The 22,228-nt window shown below is 32.0% G+C and overlaps 2 protein-coding genes across 11 annotated transcripts in view; one reads left to right on the forward strand and one right to left on the reverse strand.

Moving 5' to 3' along the window:
* The window catches only part of LOC126905604 (E3 ubiquitin-protein ligase MYCBP2-like), a 136,636-nt gene that overhangs the window by 99,791 nt on the left and 14,617 nt on the right, over nt 1–22,228 (reverse strand). For 4 of the 6 annotated variants that reach the window (XM_050685479.1, XM_050685480.1, XM_050685476.1 and 1 more), the window contains exons 32-35: nt 20,773–21,026; nt 20,483–20,703; nt 20,204–20,425; nt 20,005–20,146 (exon numbers count right to left, since the gene is read on the reverse strand). In XM_050685479.1, the coding sequence (XP_050541436.1) occupies nt 20,005–20,146; nt 20,204–20,425; nt 20,483–20,703; nt 20,773–21,026 (839 nt within the window). The remainder of the gene's footprint in view (nt 1–20,004; nt 20,147–20,203; nt 20,426–20,482; nt 20,704–20,772; nt 21,027–22,228) is intronic. The other 2 variants (XM_050685478.1, XM_050685477.1) reach the window with 2 other exon arrangements.
* Nucleotides 8,133–17,855, forward strand: LOC126905606 (uncharacterized). Of its 5 annotated transcripts, XM_050685488.1 has the most exons (6): nt 10,337–10,525; nt 13,551–13,647; nt 13,724–13,783; nt 14,607–14,933; nt 15,873–17,378; nt 17,656–17,855. In XM_050685488.1, the coding sequence occupies exons 4-5, from the start codon at nt 14,739–14,741 to the stop codon at nt 17,256–17,258; spliced, it is 1,581 nt and encodes a 526-aa protein (XP_050541445.1). In that variant the 5' UTR covers nt 10,337–10,525; nt 13,551–13,647; nt 13,724–13,783; nt 14,607–14,738; the 3' UTR covers nt 17,259–17,378; nt 17,656–17,855. The 5 variants fall into 5 exon arrangements, with proteins under 5 accessions (XP_050541443.1, XP_050541445.1, XP_050541441.1 ...); XM_050685486.1 differs by lacking the exons at nt 10,337–10,525; nt 13,551–13,647; nt 13,724–13,783 and adding an exon at nt 8,133–8,306; XM_050685484.1 differs by lacking the exons at nt 13,551–13,647; nt 13,724–13,783.

Consider the following 22,228-nt stretch of genomic DNA (forward strand, 5'->3'; position numbering starts at 1 on the left):
CGGATTTTTTATTACCGTTAAAAAAAAAAAAAAAAATTAATTCTAATATATTGAACGGTAAATACATTTATACAGAAAATAATGATGTTTATGAAATAGCAATTCTAAAAAGATAACGCGAATGGTCTCGGACACTACTCAATAAAAACAACGTTATGCACACCAGCTACCTCAGTTTTTTTATTCTGGATAGTTTAGATATGGGACAGATGCTTCTAACGAGCCACATACTCACTATTTATTTATTTTTTTAGAATAAGAAAAACGTACATAAACGTGATTTACTGACCAATTTAAAAACCGAAGGGCACGTCGCCACTACCGCGTGCGCTGTGGTAAACAAAAGAGGGCGGCAAACTGGATCTAACGTACACAAGGAGGGCTAAAGGAAACAGAAAAAAACTTTTGCAGACGACGACAAAATCCCAAGAATATATCCCCTTTTGTTTCTCACTCAATCTCTGTCTCACTTTGGGGGAACGCGCTTGCTCGCAACGGAATGAACTTGCTTATTACGGGTGCGGTAATATGCAATGCAATACGCCTTAATGGTGTCCCAGGTAAAATATTATTAAAAAAAAAAAAATACCCGTTTATTATTTTTGTTTATTGCAGTGTCGCATTTTTTTTTTTTACTTCTCTTTCAACTACACCATGCTTTATATTCTCGTTGCTTAGCCACCACTATTTAATACTCGTGTATTTCATTATTATAGTAAAGGGACTAAGGCGATTAAGTACGATAAGAAATCAAATTTTATTATTAGCTATTTTTTTTTTACTAAGTATGGTCTTCTTGTTATTTATTAGAAAAAAAAATATTAAAAGTTGAAATCACAACCAAATTAAGTACAATTCTATACTATTGAATGTCACGATAATATTTTAATAGTCAATATCTACAAATGGTCTATAAATATGATTTTTTTAAAATTAAAAGTATCAATTCCTTATGCTCTATAAACATAGAATGCAGAAATTATGTTTTCGTCTTTTTCAAACCACTTGCAAATAAAATTTAAAAACTCAAACAAATAGCACTCTTGTTTTTGTTGACAAGAAAGACACCCACATGTTATATTTTTATCATTCATTAGGTATAATACATTAAAAACACAAAATATATTTTTCAATAATTATATAATTAAAAAATTATAAAACATAACGTCATATGTCGAAATACAAAAAAAAAAAAAATACATACTTCAATTTGATAAAATAAAAAAACAATGAAACATTTTGAATAAACTCTAACTAAACTTTATGTTTAATTCAAAAAAAGTTTTCCATAGTTATTATTGTTACCAGCAGACATTATAAGGTACTAGATAAATGTAAGTATGATTTATTAATGTTGAATAAATATAAGAAAAAATTATTTTTCCTAATAAATACTGTGTTAAGATTTAGATAAAACTTAATGAGTAATAATTTAAAAACAAACGAAATGATATTTGTAGAACATAATTTTTAAATTGATATTAAGAATTTTCTTAGCATTCTAAAAACCGTGAAAGTTTATCATAAAATCCATTTACTGGAATATAAATTACGGGCGTTTAGAGTATGCAAATAAATATGCTGCGCCATTCATACTTTGCGTTATTAGGACTAAAGTTACTTTTACAATTATTATGATCAATTTATTAAAATAATTCATGCTACAATAATAAGGCACTAAATAAATTAAAACTACACAAATTATTAAGAATAATAGATAATTTTAAATTATTTAGACAAGAACTATTTACAGAAAACTAGTGTCACCCGCTGATGCGAACTCGAACCAAATGAAATCCAAGGAAACTCAAAATAATCCACATACATTGTGTTATTCTATTGAAACTCGTTAATTTTCGTCGGGAAAATATTTCAAATTGCCGGTTTATTTATTTATTTGAGTGCATTGTGCAATACGACACTTATCGTAGGACATATGTAACTATGTCAAAAACCTTTGCCAGTGTATACTCAATAATTTTGCAAATTTTCTTGGCGACAAATGAATGATGTAGTAATGAACAAACGAATATACAGTCTTTTTTATATGTGTTTTAGATATATGTTATAATTAATAGAATGTAAAAAAAACAATAATTACATTACAATGTTGATTAACTATGAAATATACATTTACAAAGAAACGTTTGATTCAATAAGATCATTTAAAATGGTTACAAATAATTAAAAGTTGCAAGAATATTATTACAGGAAAAAGATTGTGTATACAAAATATTCAAAAGTCGTGATGCTTCAGGACAACTAACGGGAATTCAAATTTTAACACGAACAGGAATGATTTTAAAGTCAAGTTATAAAATTGTAGTTTTGTAATACAACTGTAGGTTGACCGGTGAACAGAAAACAAACTTTTCAATGGCAAAGCCCTAAAAGCACCTATGCACTCGGTAGTAATACAAGTACATAACGTGTATAATATACAGAAGAAAATTTAAACGGGCTCCGTCATGTCGTTATCTATATTCTAAGGGCATTTTCCGGAAACTCTCCAGCTATATCTCCCCAGGGTGAACGAGGTGTTGTTCGTCCTTAATGGCAGAGACACGTACGTCTACCGTTTCGTATGGTGCTTAGCTTCGCAAAGCATTTGTCTTGTACGCGTGCAAGTTAAAAGGAAACACTCTCAAAAATATAACAAGACGAGAAAAAAGGACACGCCGGAGAATTTTGAAATTGAAACAACACGAGCTTAAGAAGGAGGCAAACGATGTGCATACATACTCGTCAGTAGTGTTAGTGTCGGTAGACGTGTACATATGTGTTTATATATACACGACGTAAAGTGGGCGGCAGAGGGAACTCGCATCGTTTTTGTTTTTATTATTAAATTCCAAGTAAACAGCATATATTTATACATACGGACGTGTAGACACGGCAGGTACCAGTGGAATTGGTTTCGACTTCTCACGGGGAAGACGGACGGACGGGATATGTTTCACAAACGACCCGATTGCCGGAAGTGAGCCAGCACTTTATACATGGAAGTGCTACTGCTGTTCGTACCATATTACATGAATATATACACGGACGCGGTAAAAAAAGAGTCTATTGCACAGTTGATATCGACAGTGTAATAACCAATCTTGCTCACGTAAAATTTCACTTGCCCCGCCGTTGGTCACCCGCCGGTAGCGATTTCCCTTCAACGAGGGCGAAGCGTATGAGGGAAAACAACCGGGCGAACAGATCAACGTTGTCAAATCAAGCGACTTACTTTTTGTACGGCGTAAAATATAGGCACGAGCAAAAGGAACGGTGGCGGTTTTACGTGGATTTTTTTGGGACCACTTCCATGCGAAATTATTAAAAAAAACCTTTTTACGTTTATCGAGTTAGAAGTGGAAAAACCTTTGAATTTCTTCATGGCTTATTTACAAATTGGGAGCTGTTGTGAATGCTTTTCATACAGATGATTTCTAAAGCGACCTTTGAGCAAACAGCGCATAAAAAATACACGTATACACTATGCTTGAGATTGACAGATGAAAAATGTTTGTGTATACGCAAACGTTACTCGCCGAGTGCAAAGAGCGTCCATATTTAGGCAGAGCTGAGCCAGCGATTCAATGAGGATAACGCGTATGTTCGAATTGATAATCCATTTGCCGAGAAGATTTATACATTCATGTGCGGGGGACAAGAAAAAGATTAGTTCCTCGACGTTTAAATTGAGTTTGATTTGTTTCCTAACATTTCCTAGGTCTACTGTGCCATGCAATACCCTTATAGTCATTGCGACCCATCATTGCGTACATGTTGTGCCCAAAATACAACTAAGAGTGCTGGACGTGCGTCATAAATTTAGTGAGTTTACCGACAAGTATTAATGTGCGGTAGTTTTTTTTTACTTTTATCTTTTGTTTATTTTCGTGTAAAAATTCTGGCACTTAAGCTGTAAACATTGAGTGGTACATAAGAAAAAGCCCAAATGGTGAACTTTACACCTGCATATCATTCCGATTTTTCAAATACATTACAAGTGAACTAAATGAGATTCATTCTACCAAATTTTACTTTACATAAAATAAACATTTGAACAATTAACATTCAGGAAAAAACATTTTTTTACCTAAAAACAATCACTAACAAAATGACACTTTTTAAATGTTAATGAATTAGTACGAAAAAAAAAATTTTAACAATGACTTCAAAAATAAAGTTTGAACAAATAATCACTAATAGAAGAATACAAGTTTGTAAATGATGCATAATTAGCTATAAACGAAGTATACACTTAAATAAAATAAAACCAAATCGATACTTATAAATTATCAATAATTTACGCTTTGGTAAATTACATATATAAAATGCACGAACCTACACGGTACAAAGACACAGTGTATAAAAATAAATGATCGACTATACACGAACCAAAAACGTCAGTAACACAAAAAAGTAATTTCCAATAAAATTACGAGAATTTGAAGTGTAATTTATTTTTATTTTTAAAATAATAAACTACTCGTGTCCTAAAATATATAGAAACAGAACATCTCGTTTATTTGCTAGAAAAATATTCACGTGAAATTTAATAAGAAAGTTTTTTAGTTAAGCTAGACATGCTTCCATTTAACACTCTTATGTTCAGGCAAAATATTCTTAAATAAGTATAATATATGCATAAATGTGTGCCTAGAATACAAAAAATTTAATCTAATGTAATGACACAAAAAATACATTTTTATGGCTTGATATAATACGAAAATCTCGGTGTGTATATTTCTTAAAAGTAATTTTAACAACAAATATAAAATAGAAATAAAATTAAAAAAAAAAAAAAAACATCGGTTGATATATAAAAAGTCGAATACTTTTTTTATATTACACCAAATGATGACACCTTTGCTAAGTTATTATAAAACTTTCGAAGTAATATAGAAAAAAGGATGGCGTTCAACCCACTGGCAACAACTTTTTTGTATACATAAAACAAAATATATAGGTTTATGTTTTGAAACCTTAACGATGTACCTAAAGCCGAGATATAATATATTAACACGTGTCAGCGACGAAACTGGTTTCGAATGAGTTTTAACTCTTTTTTTTTATAAAGAAAATCAAACCACGAAATAATATAAGGTCAATCATAAGCTGGCACTATGGTACATTAAGAAAATAATAATATTATAACTTATTATGACGTGTACAACATTTACCCGGTAGGCATTAAAAAAAGTTATCGTAAATACCGGTACAAGAATGTATAATAACTTGAAACATCATTGTAAAACCAATAGTATCTCAGTACTTTATTGAAATAAAATACTCTTAGAAATACATACTCAAAATTAAAAACTATACCACAGTACGATTGACAAATATTATATTTTTGATACAAGTTACATAAACGAATGAATAAACACTATTTAGTTTGTTGGTTAATATTGTAAATTAACATAATAATAATAGAATTAAAACCCCAGATTGAATTAGGATATTTTGAATTTTATGCAAATATATATATATGTATTCACAGTACATAGTGAGACACGACCACAACTATTTTATGGACAGAAATAAAAAATACAGAGAATGAAAAGTGGATTTTGCAACGATCCCTGATCAAATAATGACAATCATACCAGTAGTACGTGACAAATACATATTATATAGTCATTGTTATTGTATTAACTGGTGCATTTTATGAGACTGATTCATATCGAAACCATTGACTAATACTGTAGAGGGTCGATGTTTAGATAAGATAAGAACATAAGTAGCTATTGGCGTGACACATTCGCAAAAACGATTATTGTTTAGAGATTAAAATATTATTGTATGTGATCTTCACACATATCAAATCACAGAAACGTTCCCACGTTGTACGAAACGTTCATGATTCGATATGCGTAAAACTGACAGACGTTTCTACTTATGACAATTTTTAATTTTAAGTCTGTGCGATACGTATCCGGCATTTGAATTTGCCATCATAGTCCACCAACCCGCCGATAGCTGCGATTTTTTTGCTTTAAATCACAGATGAAATCTTTTTAGCTCTATAGCAAATTGTAATAAACAGAGTTCCGGTAATTTCTACGGTTCTATATTTTACTTCCGGCTACACGTGAAATCCAAAGGAGTACGCACACATTTACGAGATCAGGACAAACCGTTGTTTATACGATATGCGATTCGTTTGTAAGAAAAACGAGTGCAAAAGAGGATTATTTTCAATTCAGGCGGTGACACGGTTCAACAATAATAACAATAATATGAAACTCTCCTCGAAAACATAAAACTGTTAAGGAATCGAATGTACACCTACGTCGTACGTATCTCACGCGATAACGGGCACAGTTTGTTCGTAATATATCATTGTTGTGTGACAATCAATAAGGTGTGAAGTTTTACGCACATCCTTACTATAATAACATGTAATACTGTATATATGTATGTATTCGCAAGACATATACACAAACAACGAAACGTCAAAAGCAGTTACATAAACCATCACCGTTATCTGCCGACGACTGTAATGCACAAACACATGAGACAGACACGTGCAATCTATCACTCGTTTATGGCACCCGTTTCTCCTTAAATAATTATTTACTTCTTATAATAAAGTTCTCTCACCACCAGCAATGCGATACAGAATTACTAGGCAGACGCGGTAATAGACAGTGTTGTCGTTAAATGTGATTAAACACTATTGTTGAATACATCATACATTTATGTGTACGCTGAAGTTCTACCTGTGCGAGATGATAGGCTCTCGTTGATCTGTTGACGACCACAATAATAGTTTTTAACAAGAGCAACCGTTGGGGGGGGGATACGAGTGCACACAGTAAAAAAAATTCAATATTTTTATATCGCATATCAAGTGGAACTGCGACGTTTGCATGCGAATTAACGATTTCGTAATGGAAAACAATTAAATTCCGATCGTAAATTTAAGCCATCGTTATATTATTATTACTGTGTATGCACGAAGAGTAGTAAAACGCGCTTATCTCGGTCGAATTTCAATTTTCAAAACGTTAAGACCGTCCACCAGTGGTGGTATATCATTAAAACGCAATGAATATTTTAACGACGATTTCCAGTTTTCTTTCGAATGCTAAGTTTCTGCTGTTTAAAAAAACGCTGATATTGCCCGAACAAAAAAAAAAAAAAAATGCTACCTATAATAATCTAATAAAAATTAAACTACTGTTTTAATTAAAAAATATATATATATATATAAAACTGCACAATAATTATAATAAAACATTGTTGGGACATGTAACGGCCAAATGGGAAATCGCATGCTTTGCGGTAATATCGGGCAGCGTACACTGTTTACTTTCAGCCTAAAATATTTTTTAATACGTTTTTGTTAAACCACACTATTTACATGAGCATGCATACATGTATATGAAAGTAAAATAAAAAATACCAACCTAAATAAAATAACAACTTAAAGTCGGAAACAGTAAATATATATTTTTTCTATAGCATAGAAAACCCAATACGTTTTTGTGACAAATCCATAGAGAATTTTCAAACCTTTTCGAGTATGAAACATATGCGGGTAAAATTATAACATGTAGAAAATACAACTTCTATTATTCAGAACTTGTCTATAACAGAAAATGCTAATGAGAGAACCGAATAATAATAAATGTATATATTTCTTATAATACCTCGGTCGTTTTGTTCTGGTTAATTTATCGTTATGTAAATAAGCCCGAAATCCTTGTGAAGTGCTAATTGGTCCTAAATCGAAAAACTGGCGGGGTAAGTGTCAAGAGAACACTTGAAAATTATCGTGAGCTGGCAATAACGATAATGACAATTATATTAATATTAGTGAATTGTGCAACACCAACAGCAACTAGAAGGAAAACGTATAACACTGTAATACAATGATCTCAATGTTAAATCGCTTATAATTTATCTGTCACCGATTTAAGAAAATGTAATAGAAAAAACACGTTTTTTTACTTTAAGTCTTTGTTTATGTTACTATTTATAAACAAGATCACTCGATACGCTATCTGTATATTATACACGATCAATAAATATAATTGTATTAATATATTCATATATTACTAAAATTTAAGCTATTCGCATTCATTCATCATTAGTGTAAAAATCTGTAACGGGAAAAAATATATGATTATAATTTTAAAAGAAATATACACCATAAAATGTTTTAAGTGATACTTTCTTTTTAGCGTAGTAACAGAGTAATCAACCTAAAATATGACAAAATATTCAACGACCCAGGAACAAGTAATAAAAATGTATAATTCTTCTATATCAGCACATTTTTGAAAAAGGACACAAAATGTCTTGTAAGCAATAACACTATTTTATTTTAAGCATATTATCAATATTATTTATTATATAATTTATTCGATAATAAAACCTTTTTTTTAAACTTGTGTGTCGTTAAAATTAATTAATTTTTGTAAATAGTTTCAATACTAAATCTCAGAAGTTCAAATAAAGTGTATCAAATAACTAATTTTTAAACAGATAAGTAAGTTATTAATAAATAAAATAATTTATCGAATCTGAAGTTGAAGCAATAAATTTACAATGACAAAATTTGGATTTAAAGTTACAACTCATTAGTTCTAATTTATTGTAAAAATTTCAAATAGTAGATCATATGATTTATCGCGTTAGATAAGATGAATACAAAAGATCCGTCTAAACATATTATTTAATGTATTTGTTCTCACTAAGAAAGTATTCAATAACTTGTAAGTAAAAAACACTCGTAAATCCCTTATTGTCAATAGGTTCAACTTATTCATGCGACAGACATTATGCTATAAATAAAAGTCTTTGATATTTATAGATGATTCAACAGATATTAATTGAAGAAATCGACAATTTTTAGAAGTTCTGTTCATAAAAAATCATATGAATATGTTTGACGACTAAAAAAAAACTGTCTAACTATTACGCAACAAAACACTTGATGGCTATACATTGGCTTTGTAACAAGTGGTAAAATGTTGACCGCGAACTACAAAGATCACGCCTTGTTTTAAATTATTGATGTAAGATGTAGTTCACAGCATGCAAACTTAATTGGACACATTGCAAATAACATCAACAGCAAACGATTGCTCGGTTTGAATAGGGTAAAAAATACGATTTTACACTAGAAGCCTTAACATTATAAAAGTTTGTGTCGACCAGGTGGTTATTGCACTACGCCGTAAAAAGTGTTGACCGTTTCGCAGTTGATTTTGTGCGTACGCCTTCTAATACACGGCAGTCGATAATAATATTATTGCAGTTTGGAAAAATGAAAAACGATTGATTGTCAAACGTAATCCAAAACTATAGTTCCGCGCGGTCGCCTCACATTATATAGTAATCTGCCACCACCGGTATGTGGTCGTAACAACAGCGTTGTACCCCGTCGTTCACCTCGAACACACACACACTAGCGAATACGCAGTTTCCCCGTGTTATTATATTGTATCCCCTCGTGTGTGCTTCCCCTGCAACACTACTCCACCGTGTAAACCTGCCGCCGCGCATTTATGCTCCTGCACAGGTCGTGATAACCTTTTATTTATCGCGTTTCGTACTATTCGTGACACAATAAAACCGACAGGCAGATTTTTACGATCCGAGTTTGATTTCTACCAAAGTGTAGGAAATGTCAAGAAAAAAAAAAGCAACCGGCACGAACTCCACGGCGATATAAAACAATTGCGGGCGAGGTGGCACTCGACTAGACGACATATATGCACGCGTATTAAAGCATTACCAAACGTTATAACCATTCGTCGCAACAATAATAACATCTATCCGACCGGAATCTAAAACGTAACTGCCCAAACAACGACAATAATAATAAAAATATACACTATTATTATGATAGAAAAAAAGAGACGACGACTTTTGACATTCGACGGATTTCCGCCGCCTCAATTCTTCTTTTAGCGCGCACATTCTTTATATAAACATAAATAAAAATACAAAATATCCTTCAAAATCGTTAACCGGAAGAAAAACAGCAACATAAACACAAAATGTTTACCCAAACAGTCGGAAATCCACAGTTACCCGCACGGGAGCGGCAAAGAAAGAAAATTGAAAGAAATAATAATAATAATAGCAATATATTGTGTATTAATTGCAGGCAATATAATCGCTAGCGGCAAGTGTGATGAAAAATTATTTAAAAAGTGTTTTTTAATTTAAGGAAAAATTATTATTATTATAACTTTAACAAATAGCTTCTGCACCTCCAGTTTTATTTGAAACAGTTCAAACGAAGGACACGATAAGTCGTGGTAGGGAAAACTAACCGGGCGCCGCCGGTCGACTCCACCGGCTGCGCTCACACAACAAGCAACGCTATCAGTGCTCCGACAACGTTTGGCTGTTCTGGTCGTTTCAGTGTTCGATACTTGCAGTTTGTTCGAAAACGTGTGGAGAATAAAAAAAACTCGCGAAGTGCATCAGTTTTTTTTTTTTTACAAAATATCTATTTTTTTTCTTTATTACACAGTGATTATTTTAACATTGGAATAAATCATTATTGGTAGGTACAGGTCACTTCAATTCTGACATTTACACCGCGAACGTGTATATAGGTCTCGCTCGAGGTCATATAATAAAATATTTAAATTCGATATTTTTATAATACAAGGAAACAACTAAATAGATGGCTTAATTAAGTATTATTAATACGTGTTACTTTTTACTGATTCTACAATCCAGTAAAGAATTCAAACATAATGCGACACTTATTCGATAAAATCACCGTAATCCATTAAATTTATTTTAATAATTGTCGATGTAATGTATTTTTTTTTTACATAATTTAGAATTTTCAACAACCCATTATAACACCGTTATTGCCATATCAATTCCTCCATTGTAGCAACGACAAGCCCTTCATTAATCATTGGACGCTACATTGTGCTTTTACGTGATATTATAAATTTATAACGGACTAAAATTCGTCGCAGTGATTCGATAAATGATATAAAACGGTTTTTTAACATTATCATTATAGTAGTTGACTGTCATTGGCCATCTTACGTCACGTGTCAGTTTTTTTAATTTTTACATTTTATAAAAGTAATAAAAAAATCTAGCGTCAAAAAGGGTACTTTGTCTTCATTGAAAAATCCTAAATATATTATTTTTAGGGTTAATTATTGATAAAATTCGGGTGGACCATCCGATTGACTGGCGGGAATGTACTGTCTTTTGAGATAAGATTACCTACCGTCTTTAGAGGATTAATAAAGAAAATAAGAAATATAAGAAACTTTTGACGAGGTGTCTAGATTAATTTTTCTCGTGAAATTTTTATTTAGCGCCCTTTTGTTGACCCCATAGAAAATAACAGCGAAAGAAAAGAAAAAAGTAATTAAAATCAGTCGATGTATATAATGAAAAAACATGAAACCGCGGGCACCTTTAGAGTTTACATAGGTTAACTTCAGTGATTATTCAATACACAAAACTGTTGGGTTGCTCCTTTTCAACCATTCTTTAGTCTAACTTACACGAATGTTGTTAAAATACGATAAACTCGACGAAACTTTTCGAGCGCTTTCTCGATTTTAGACTAACATTACGCGGCGATGATGATTTTAATATTAATACATTTCCTCGAGGTAAACCAAAAATTGTATAGCCGCTACTGCTGCCGTTTTGATCTGTTTTGATCTGAAAAAATTGAATTTCATNGTTTTGATCTGTTTTGATCTGAAAAAATTGAATTTCATCCCTAAAACAACAAACCTCCACTAAGCACCATCGGAGCAACTATTTCTGCGGTTAATATTAATAATAACCTTACCGTCTGAAACTTTTCAAAGTGAGTGTACATACGTAGAACGGCAGAAGACCTTATGGAAGTACAGCAAGTAGCAAATAACTGCACGATAACACATTACATAACCACCACATGAAAAACAAATGCAGGAACCGTCTTAATTGCTAGCCGTGTAACGACTTTGGAAAGATGCGGACGACAAGGTGATTAATTATCCAGTGGGGGGTGCGTCTAGTATAAAGTACAGAGTACCATTGAGTTAATACTAACTTGAGCTAGAGGTCGGTTTTTTTGTACGGTAACTTTAGCGGAGTCGAAACATTTTTGTATTACAAACTCTGTGCGAATAATAACAATAATTATTAATAACACCGCAGTTAAAGTTGTAATAATTGTGTGTGTATATTGTACTGCAAAGCTTTACTTTTCCCTTCTCTCGATATAACTTGACACGAAACAAAAAACGCTAAAAAATATATTGCCTCGAGAGCACGGTATTTCCTCCTCCTCTTAGGGGCAATTATATTTAATAGAGTAACGGCGGAGTTTATCAATACATAAGTACAAGCAGATATTCAGTGAAGAGCACGCAAAAAAAAAAGTATACGAGTATAAGTACTAGAATTAGGTCATGGTATATAATACATAATAAATATATACGCTCGACAATGCTTAAGTTATTATATTTTCTTTTATCTATAAAATACACACCGAACTCGTTTATTTTTTGATAAGACACGTACGAGAAGCATATAACGCGACGCTATAGTTTTATTTTAACACTGTCGAGTACAGACTGATCTTAAAGGTGGTTTTTATAGGGTCGCGGCAAAATTCTAAAGAATACCGACAAATAATTATTGTGCAATACGAGCGCACGAACACTTAAGCATAACAAAATATGATAAGAAACAATGGGGATTTTAGCGAATCATCTTTTTATCAGCTTTGGGTGTGCCGACTGATAAAAACAATAACATTAACGCATTTTAAATTTTAATTATTATATGCTGAACGGGTCGCGTGCCTCGGTGGCGCTATGTGTGTTTATCAAAATAATAATAATAGCGAGAGTTTGTAGACAAGCAAGCAAAATGGAATGAATGTTTTTACGGAGAAATCCATTAGTGGAGAAGAGAACTATGGCCGCCAAGTAAACATTACGTGATTTTTTTCCTTTAGAGTAAACAAAACAAAATGAAAATTATTGTCTCTTTGGATGGTCTAAGAGCATTATTTTATTATGAATCTCTTCAACTACGCCGCAGTTCAGTTTTTTCTCGGAACGCCAATTTCATGGTATTCCCCTCTGGCCATAACCCTAACGAATCGACTCTGCTATTAACACACTATTATACATACGACGACCGGTGTTGTTATCAAACGACAAAGGTAATTCTGTCGTCGACAGATTAACACAAAGAAATTCGATACGGTGGTATTCCCCTCTATTTTTTGAAATCATTATTGTTCGAATTGTTTAAATAGATACTTGAAGCAAATACGACTTTGATTTGGACAGTGAAATGCGGTGTCTACTTAAAATAGAAAAAATGAAAAAAAAGTCTAAACCGATTTTATCACTGGAGGTTGGTTGGCACTGTCGTCACATTTTTTTGTTATCCCAAATGCTATAAATCCAGCCGAGTTTGTGTGGATCATGTCTTTTTTTATATATATATATATATATATATATATATATATATATATATACTTACATATTATTTTAGGACTGCGATTTAATGCCGCAATTATTTAAGAGGGTTTTATTTTTTAGAACGCAGCGACGGTACGACTTAATCCTCATTTTTTTACTTTACGATGGAATTTAACCATAGCAAAATACTTCTCAACGGAATGGGCCAACGTTATGCGTAAGGTTTACTTGAACTCCTGTACAAGGCTTGATTGTTGTAAATTATTATGAATTTTATTTACTTTACCTTCCAGGTCTAAGGCAACGCGATTTATTCGGGTCAAGGGTCAGAGGTGTTCAAAGGGTTTGTCAAAGTTGAGTGTTGTTTTTTCACGCAATACACCAAAGAGAATTATTAACAATTAGCCAAGTCTTTTCAAATGTTTGTTACCCTTTTTTCATTTTCGTTGAATATTCAAAAATAACAAACGATTTAAAATGTGTAAAAAAATTTACTGTCGTATCAGAGTGTTCTTTTTACTCTACGTTATTGATTAAAAAGAAAAGTGTCTTCGAGAATTGTTAATAAAAAACAAATATCGATCACTATAATTGGTTTTTGGTCGTGAACGGTACACGGCTAACGTATTGCGGTCACATTTAGAGTAGGTACTAAAGAAAACCTGTCGACAGACTTAGAATCCCGTTCCTTTCTCTATATTCGATCTCTAGCCGGAAATTAAATAGCATTTTTTTTTATTTTTCTAATAATAAGAGAACACTATTAAACAGTTGATAAACTACTGGAAAGCGTTACAATTCGGTCAATTTCAAAGTAGGGAAATTTAATACAGCGTTATACATTTTTATGAAAAAACACAATGTAGTAGCTAGATTTTTTTGTCTCGAAAATGACACGCTATTATAAATGTCTACATTATAAACCATGCGAAAGAGATAATCATTTTAATTAACCATTAACGCCTACTAAGTTGTTTTTCTTCTGTAATCTTATCTGGGCGGAACTCGCGTTTAATTTTGTACGTTCACCGCATAATAATAAATAAGATAGTCTTTATGGCGCATATTTATTAGGTTTGGCTTGCATTGAAAGATATTAATTACTACTCAATGACACAACAAAATTCATTCTGTTAAACGCATGTTCCGAAAATTGATCATTTTTTATTTGTTTAGACACTGAAATTGATGATCAAAGAAGACGACAAGAGCGAAACAAGTGATTTGACGAGGAAGAAGTTTGGCGGAATGGTCGCGCGATCGCGATGACGGTGGCCGCAGAGTTTACGGCGGACGCGGACGACGACTATGAAGCGGCGTCGATGCAGCCGTCTTACGGCTACGACGTTGTTTGCTGCCACCTTGTTCGTCACCGTGCTGCTGCAATTATTGACACTGCACGGTACTTTGGCCAACAGCTTGTGCGACACGCCGCAATGCCACTGCGATGACACGCAGTCACAGGTCAAGTGCTCGTGTAGGAACGCCCCTCAAGAACCACAAGTAAGCACAAACTACATTTTATCGTTTTTTGAACTTCCAAATTGCTTTATCGCGTGTAAGCCTCACTGTTTATGTCAAGTGTCGCCATTTCTTCTATTCAAAAGATTATTACCATAGATGTTGTTTTTTAATATTAATTAATCGAGACTTTTAGTTTTTATAACGCAGGTAAATCATTAAGCTTTTGAGATGAACCATAAATACACAGGAAATAGTTCTTCTTAAAATGATTTTTTTAACAAACGTATATGATATTTTTTCGGTTTTACGACAACGGGCATTCACAAAACTGTTTTTAATTAACAAACGACAGTAGTTCGTAAAAAAAAAAAAACAGAAACCCAAGGGAAAAAGAGAATAAACAGAGTAGAAGATCGATGAGTTAGGAAAAAGAGGTGGGTTCTAAAGCATCTATTTGCTACCGCATATATGTCATCGTTAGTTGTGAACGCTGTCGAAATGGAAAATAAAACTTCAAGGATAAACGGATGTATTAATAATTATTATTATATAAATCCCAAGCGGTTATCCCAAATGCGTAAGATCGAATCGAGTATAAATACTGAGAGACAAATGGAAGAGATTAAACAATCAACTTCCGCCGCACATAATATATTGTTGCGGCCCCCTCGGAATTGTCGTCCGGAAGAACTCTAAAGGTCGGCCGAGGCAGTTACAACAATGTAACGATCGCCACAGTATTTTTGTTGTATAAACTTTGAGCCAGACTAAGTGCTCCGTTCCCGAAAATCCTAAACATCCTTCAACGAAATCGACAAAAGGATTAAGCAGCGGTTCAAACAATCTTATTCTAACTTTTTATAACGCCCTAAATTTCAGAATAATTTATTACGCGACGGTGTTGAAGTTCTTATCAACCAATGCCTTTTAATATATTTATGCAAGCAAATATAAAACTATTTTTTTTTATGTTTTTAGGAGATAGTTTTGAAAGCTCAAGGAGTGGGACATATTCCTAGGATTGCAACCAGTGTATCAATAATTAATTGTGATCGAGTAATGGTAATGCCGATGGCGTTTGACGAAGCAAAGTCGCTGTACACAGTCGAAATTGGATCTGTGCGCCAACTGGAAGTATCTGAACGAGCATTCAGCTGGTCTGAGATGGTCGTTCCTAGTACTCAACATCATCATCAACAAGGCTTATCAGTGACCGTTATTAACACGACTGTGTTGGAATTACCGAGTTACGCTTTTCGCGGTCGTTTGCGGTCAATTGCATTCATGCGTGGCCGTATTAACATTATAAAGCCGTTCGCTTTCAGCAGCTTACACGGTACAACTGCGCGAATCGAGTTCCGAGACACTGTTTTCGGTTTAGTAGAGCAACAGTCGTTTAAAAAATTTACCGTCAAAGATTTTGTGTTAAAGTCTTCCAGTTTTGAAGAAGCCGTACCCAGTCGCATGCTCACTGAAATAACGGTAACAGACGAACTACGCGTAGAAGGCGTAGATTTCGGTCTAATAAGAAGCTATGCGTTTAAAGTGCACGGGCCTAAAATGTTCCGGGTGCAGGAATGTCGAGCTTCTTGCGTGCAAAGCACAGCTTTTGAAGTGACTTGCCGAGGTCCAGCATTTATAGAAGACAATTGGTTTGAGAGAATTGAACGAGGTGCATTTGTTGCTGTTACACTAGATTCGCATAAAATTGCAGAAGAGGACTACCAAGAATTCGTTTTCGAGAATAACACCGTGGTGGACTTTGAGGACGACGCGCTTGTAATAGACACTGCAGGGTTTAAGCCACGACTTGATTGGCTTACTGTGGGAAAAATATGTGACTGCTCGACCAGATGGCGAGATAATATGGTAGCGTTTTCAAGGCATTACCCGCAAGATACCACCCGACCCGGAAACTTAGTCGAGCAAGTATCATGGTGCTGGTTGGTCGAGGATGGACAACGTAGGTTGATCAAAGCTAAACAACACGGAGAAGCTAATTGCGTAGGTGGAATAGCAGATGCTCGAAGTAGCGGTATGGGTGCAATGCATATGACAGGTATAGCTGTGTTAGCCGTAATAGCTCTTACAGCTACCTTGGTATGTTGGACGTGGTATAAACGACGGCAACGAAGTCAGTGGACCAACGTGCCTGGATCATCACCGATAAAAACACGCTCGATATTAAAAAATAGGTCTAGACAAGACAGAAGTAATACACGCCATCATATGATGGTTATGCCCGAGGGAAAGACTTACCGCGAAACAGAACTACACGTGATTGTAGAACGAGCCGGGTCAGCAGAGGGCTTATGTCGATCAAATTTCAACCAAAGAATTCAACCTTTAACCAGTGATTTATAATAATTATAATGATAATGTAAACTCTCCTACTATTAATTATTGTTTTATTCCATTTCCCCTTGTAAATAATAAGAATTTATTCTTAACAATACCATAATTTTATATTAAATTGTAAATAAGGTATTATTTATTTAATTATTCAAATAATCATAAGGTATTGTTTTTNCCGGGTCAGCAGAGGGCTTATGTCGATCAAGTTTCAACCAAAGAATTCAACCTTTAACCAGTGATTTATAATAATTATAATGATAATGTAAACTCTCCTACTATTAATTATTGTTTTATTCCATTTCCCCTTGTAAATAATAAGAATTTATTCTTNTGTTCCATTTCCCCTTGTAAATTATAAGAATTTATTCTTAACAATACCATAATTTTATATTAAATTGTAAATAAGGTATTATTTATTTAATTATTCAAATAATCATAAGGTATTGTTTTTTGGATTTGTATTGTTTTATTTTTTAGCCGAATGACTGAAATTGTACAGCGTAAAAAATATATCGTATTGAATATATTAAATTAATCAATATTCAATTGAAGAGATTTCTATGATTATTTATATTTTTCAATAAAGAATTGTTGGTTTTACTTTAATTCAATAAACTATATTAATTATCCTTTTGTAATTAAAATTTAAAAAAAAAACATTATTAATAAATTTGAATTTTCAAAAAAAAATGGTTTGTAGCCAAAATATTTTTTTTATAAAATTTATGTTTTATAAGTTATGTCGTTATTGAAATATAACAGATATCAATGCCAAAATTATAATATAAAACATTTTTTTCTGAGACAAAGTAAATTAAAATGCTGATTACTTCTATTCAGTTATATATATACAATTTTTATTAAAATAAATTTATTAACAATAGAGATCATAAGGAAAAAAAGACATACTCAAAATACAGAAATAAAAAATAGAAACACTTTTTCATACGATTTTCAGGGTAAACAAACATTTATGGCAATTCTTGCAGTAAAAAATTTAGTAAAAGAAATAGTTTTTAAAACAAAAACTCTAGACGGCAATACAAATAGTATATGCGATTTGAAACCAAAAAAAATTAGAATATTTTGATGTTTGTGACTGTTTAAGACCTCATACAATGAATACTTTANAAAAGAAGACATACTCAAAATACAGATATAAAAAATAGAAACACTTTTTTATACGATTTTCAAGGTAAACAAACATTTATGGCAATTCTTGCAGTAAAAAATTTAGTAAAAGAAATAGTTTTTAAAACAAAAACTCTAGACGGAAATACAAATAGTATATGCGATTTGAAACCAAAAAAAATTAAAATATTTTGATGTTTGTGACTGTTTAAGACCTCATTCAATGAATACTTTATGAGAAAAAATAAAACTTAAAATCAATTAAAATTCAAATATTATAACTGAAGTAAAAAATTTAAATGTAACAACCATTCTTAAAATAAAATTTTTAGTAGTTACAAACGTCAAACAGAAAATGTAATAAATACATATAAGCAGTACAACAAAAAGAAAATTTGAGGAATAAAAGAATCGCATTAACATATTATAACGCCCTGGTATCTAAAGGCAAAAAAACCACATGAAACTTTTTCAAAAGACAGGTGTTCAAAAATATTTTATAGATTTTAACACTCAAGATGCTCTTAAAATGTTTTACGTGTATTACAAGGTATTTTTAAAATATCAACCTTATTTTTTTTTCCAATTTGACAGAAATATATTGCTTTGATGTGAAAAAGTATGCATCAACAAATTTAATTACGTAGATAACACTCTTAAGAATTGTTTTTCTATAATATTTTATAAAATATCAACTATCACTTCCATTTTTAAAACTCAAATAATAAAATTTAAAATTTATAAAAAAAATTATCAATTAACTGTTATATTTAAAATTAAGTGCTTCTCAAAAAAAAAATAAAACACCAATTTTTAAACGTTCAAATCGAGTGATTGTTTGATGTCAAATTACTAGAATCACNATAAAACAACAATTTTTAAACGTTCAAATCGAGCGATTGTTTGATGTCAAATTACTAGAATCACTAATTTATATATTAAAATAAACCGAAGAAAAGTAGATTATAATTTTTTCTTTTCTTAAAAATTCAAAATGTGTAACAGATAATTATTTTATGAAAAACGTTGAGTATTAAAAGAAACAAATAATAAAGATTTTACAATTTTCCGAAAGGAAAACGAAATCAATGATTTATTTTTTATAAGGGTAATCAATTTTCTAAATAGCATAAATATATAGCAAAAGGGGAAAGTTTTACGAAAAGTCAATGGTAGACTGAAAATTGACGATAAAGAAAATCAATTGAGGGGAACTGATAAAATTATTATTATTGCATTGCGACGAACTCGGTACTTCCTGTCATTTCCTAATTCGATTATTCCTTATGATTCAATTACCGTATTAATCCGTTTAAACAATTAGTAGTGCCAAGACGAACATATACTGTTTTGAAAGACAATTCGTGGACCTTGTTAACTAATAATATATATTTTCTAACCATAAATCGCGCAAAAGGTTACACGATTTTTACTTAACAACCACTCTTGTATTATGAAATTCGAAATGCATTACTTTAAACGTTTACTAGAATATCTCAACATTGATTTTCGTTTATAAATTTGCATAGTTTTAAGTAAAACTCGTTCTCCACAAAAGAACAATAATCACAAATCCGACTCATTTTATAAGCATTAAACACTGTGTTGTAATAATAGTACTTACCTTAAGGGTAGTACATCTTTCAGAACTTTTTGAATGTCGGTTATTGGTGCAAATGCAAATCCTTTTTTTAATAAACTTGAATGCTTAGCGAACACTTGGTCAGCTGCCGATTTTGATTCTGAACGAAGTTCTTGTTGTTGGTCTAAAAAGCATAAGTATTATTATAATATTTTCTTTACTATATTAATTTAACTTATACCGATAGGTAGAGTGATGTCGCATTTCAATAAAGTCGATACGCACATACCACCAAGAAATGAAAGTTCGGTTTCTAGATGAAACAGACCATAGCAAATCGTTTGGGATTTACTCAACTTTTCGGCTTCGTATCCAATCACTAGACATCGAAATCCGTATCGAGAAGCCTTATCATTTTTCATGTAGTCTGAAGCCGTTTCCATAGAAAACATTACCTCGTTTCCTGTTAAAAGATATGATGGCGTCAACAAAAAATTTAGTAAAAGTACAAATTACTTACCAGGCAACATAATAGCAGCGAAAGGCCATTCTAAGGGATCATTACTGAATTTTTTTAACACCGGTATGTACGGTGTAGTTCCCACTCTTTTGTTGTCGTCATCTGTATTAATGTCTCTATAGTTGGGAATGTAAAGTTGTAAATAGTCTTCTATCTGAGCCGTACAACTACGTGGATCAAACTCCAAACATAACCACTTGACCTCATTTGGAAATTTTACTCTAAACACCACAATTTTAGTTTTGTTTAATTTAATGTAAAGTTACAATTATAAACGTCAGTCAACATACTTGTAATTCGATACGGTGGCGGCTTTGTAAGGATGATTGCTTTCTACCCAAGCATAATGATGAGAAGTAGTCATGCCTTTAAGATCCTTGATTTCGCTTGTCTGTTGTTTTGACTTTATTATTTGTTTTGGACTGTTGTCTAATTTATCGTACAAATCTTTATGCAAGACGTCTAACTTGTCAGCGGCAAATAAATTTAGAGATGTCACAGCTGGTAACAACTCTCTAATTAGATCTAAAACGTGGATAGCGCTCTGTAAAAAACATACGACAATAAAATATACTTTAATCACGATTTTAAAGTATTAATGATTATCATTATATATTAATATATTAGTGTAATTATATAATATTAAATTATTATGATTTTTAATTAAAATTAAAATCATTTTTATACCTTGGCATCTTTTGAAAATGAAGTTAATGGTCCAATGTGTGCTAACACTAGAGGTAAAAGAATATTTACCATCGCTGATTCTCCTAAGTATTTATATACAAGATGATCTTTTTTTATTTTTACACTTCCGATATTCAATAGCTCTAATAACTTTTTTACGATAGTAGTCAGNTGAAAAACGTTGAGTATTAAAAGAAACAAATAATAAAGATTTTACAATTTTCCGAAAGGAAAACGAAATCAATGATTTATTTTTTATAAGGGTAATCAATTTTCTAAATAGCATAAATATATAGCAAAAGGGGAAAGTTTTACGAAAAATCAATGGTAGACTGAAAATTGACGATAAAGAAAATCAATTGAGGGGAACTGATAAAATTATTATTATTGCATTGCGACGAACTCGGTACTTCCTGTCATTTCCTAATTCGATTATTCCTTATGATTCAATTACCGTATTAATCCGTTTAAACAATTAGTAGTGCCAAGACGAACATATACTGTTTTGAAAGACAATTCGTGGACCTTGTTAACTAATAATATATATTTTCTAACCATAAATCGCGCAAAAGGTTACACGATTTTTACTTAACAACCACTCTTGTATTATGAAATTCGAAATGCATTACTTTAAACGTTTACTAGAATATCTCAACATTGATTTTCGTTTATAAATTTGCATAGTTTTAAGTAAAACTCGTTCTCCACAAAAGAACAATAATCACAAATCCGACTCATTTTATAAGCATTAAACACTGTGTTGTAATAATAGTACTTACCTTAAGGGTAGTACATCTTTCAGAACTTTTTGAATGTCGGTTATTGGTGCAAATGCAAATCCTTTTTTTAATAAACTTGAATGCTTAGCGAACACTTGGTCAGCTGCCGATTTTGATTCTGAACGAAGTTCTTGTTGTTGGTCTAAAAAGCATAAGTATTATTATAATATTTTCTTTACTATATTAATTTAACTTATACCGATAGGTAGAGTGATGTCGCATTTCAATAAAGTCGATACGCACATACCACCAAGAAATGAAAGTTCGGTTTCTAGATGAA

Source organism: Daktulosphaira vitifoliae, unplaced genomic scaffold, assembly GCF_025091365.1.
Source record: "Daktulosphaira vitifoliae isolate Bord-2020 unplaced genomic scaffold, ASM2509136v1 Scaffold_4, whole genome shotgun sequence".
NCBI classification, from domain to species: Eukaryota; Metazoa; Arthropoda; class Insecta; order Hemiptera; family Phylloxeridae; genus Daktulosphaira; species Daktulosphaira vitifoliae.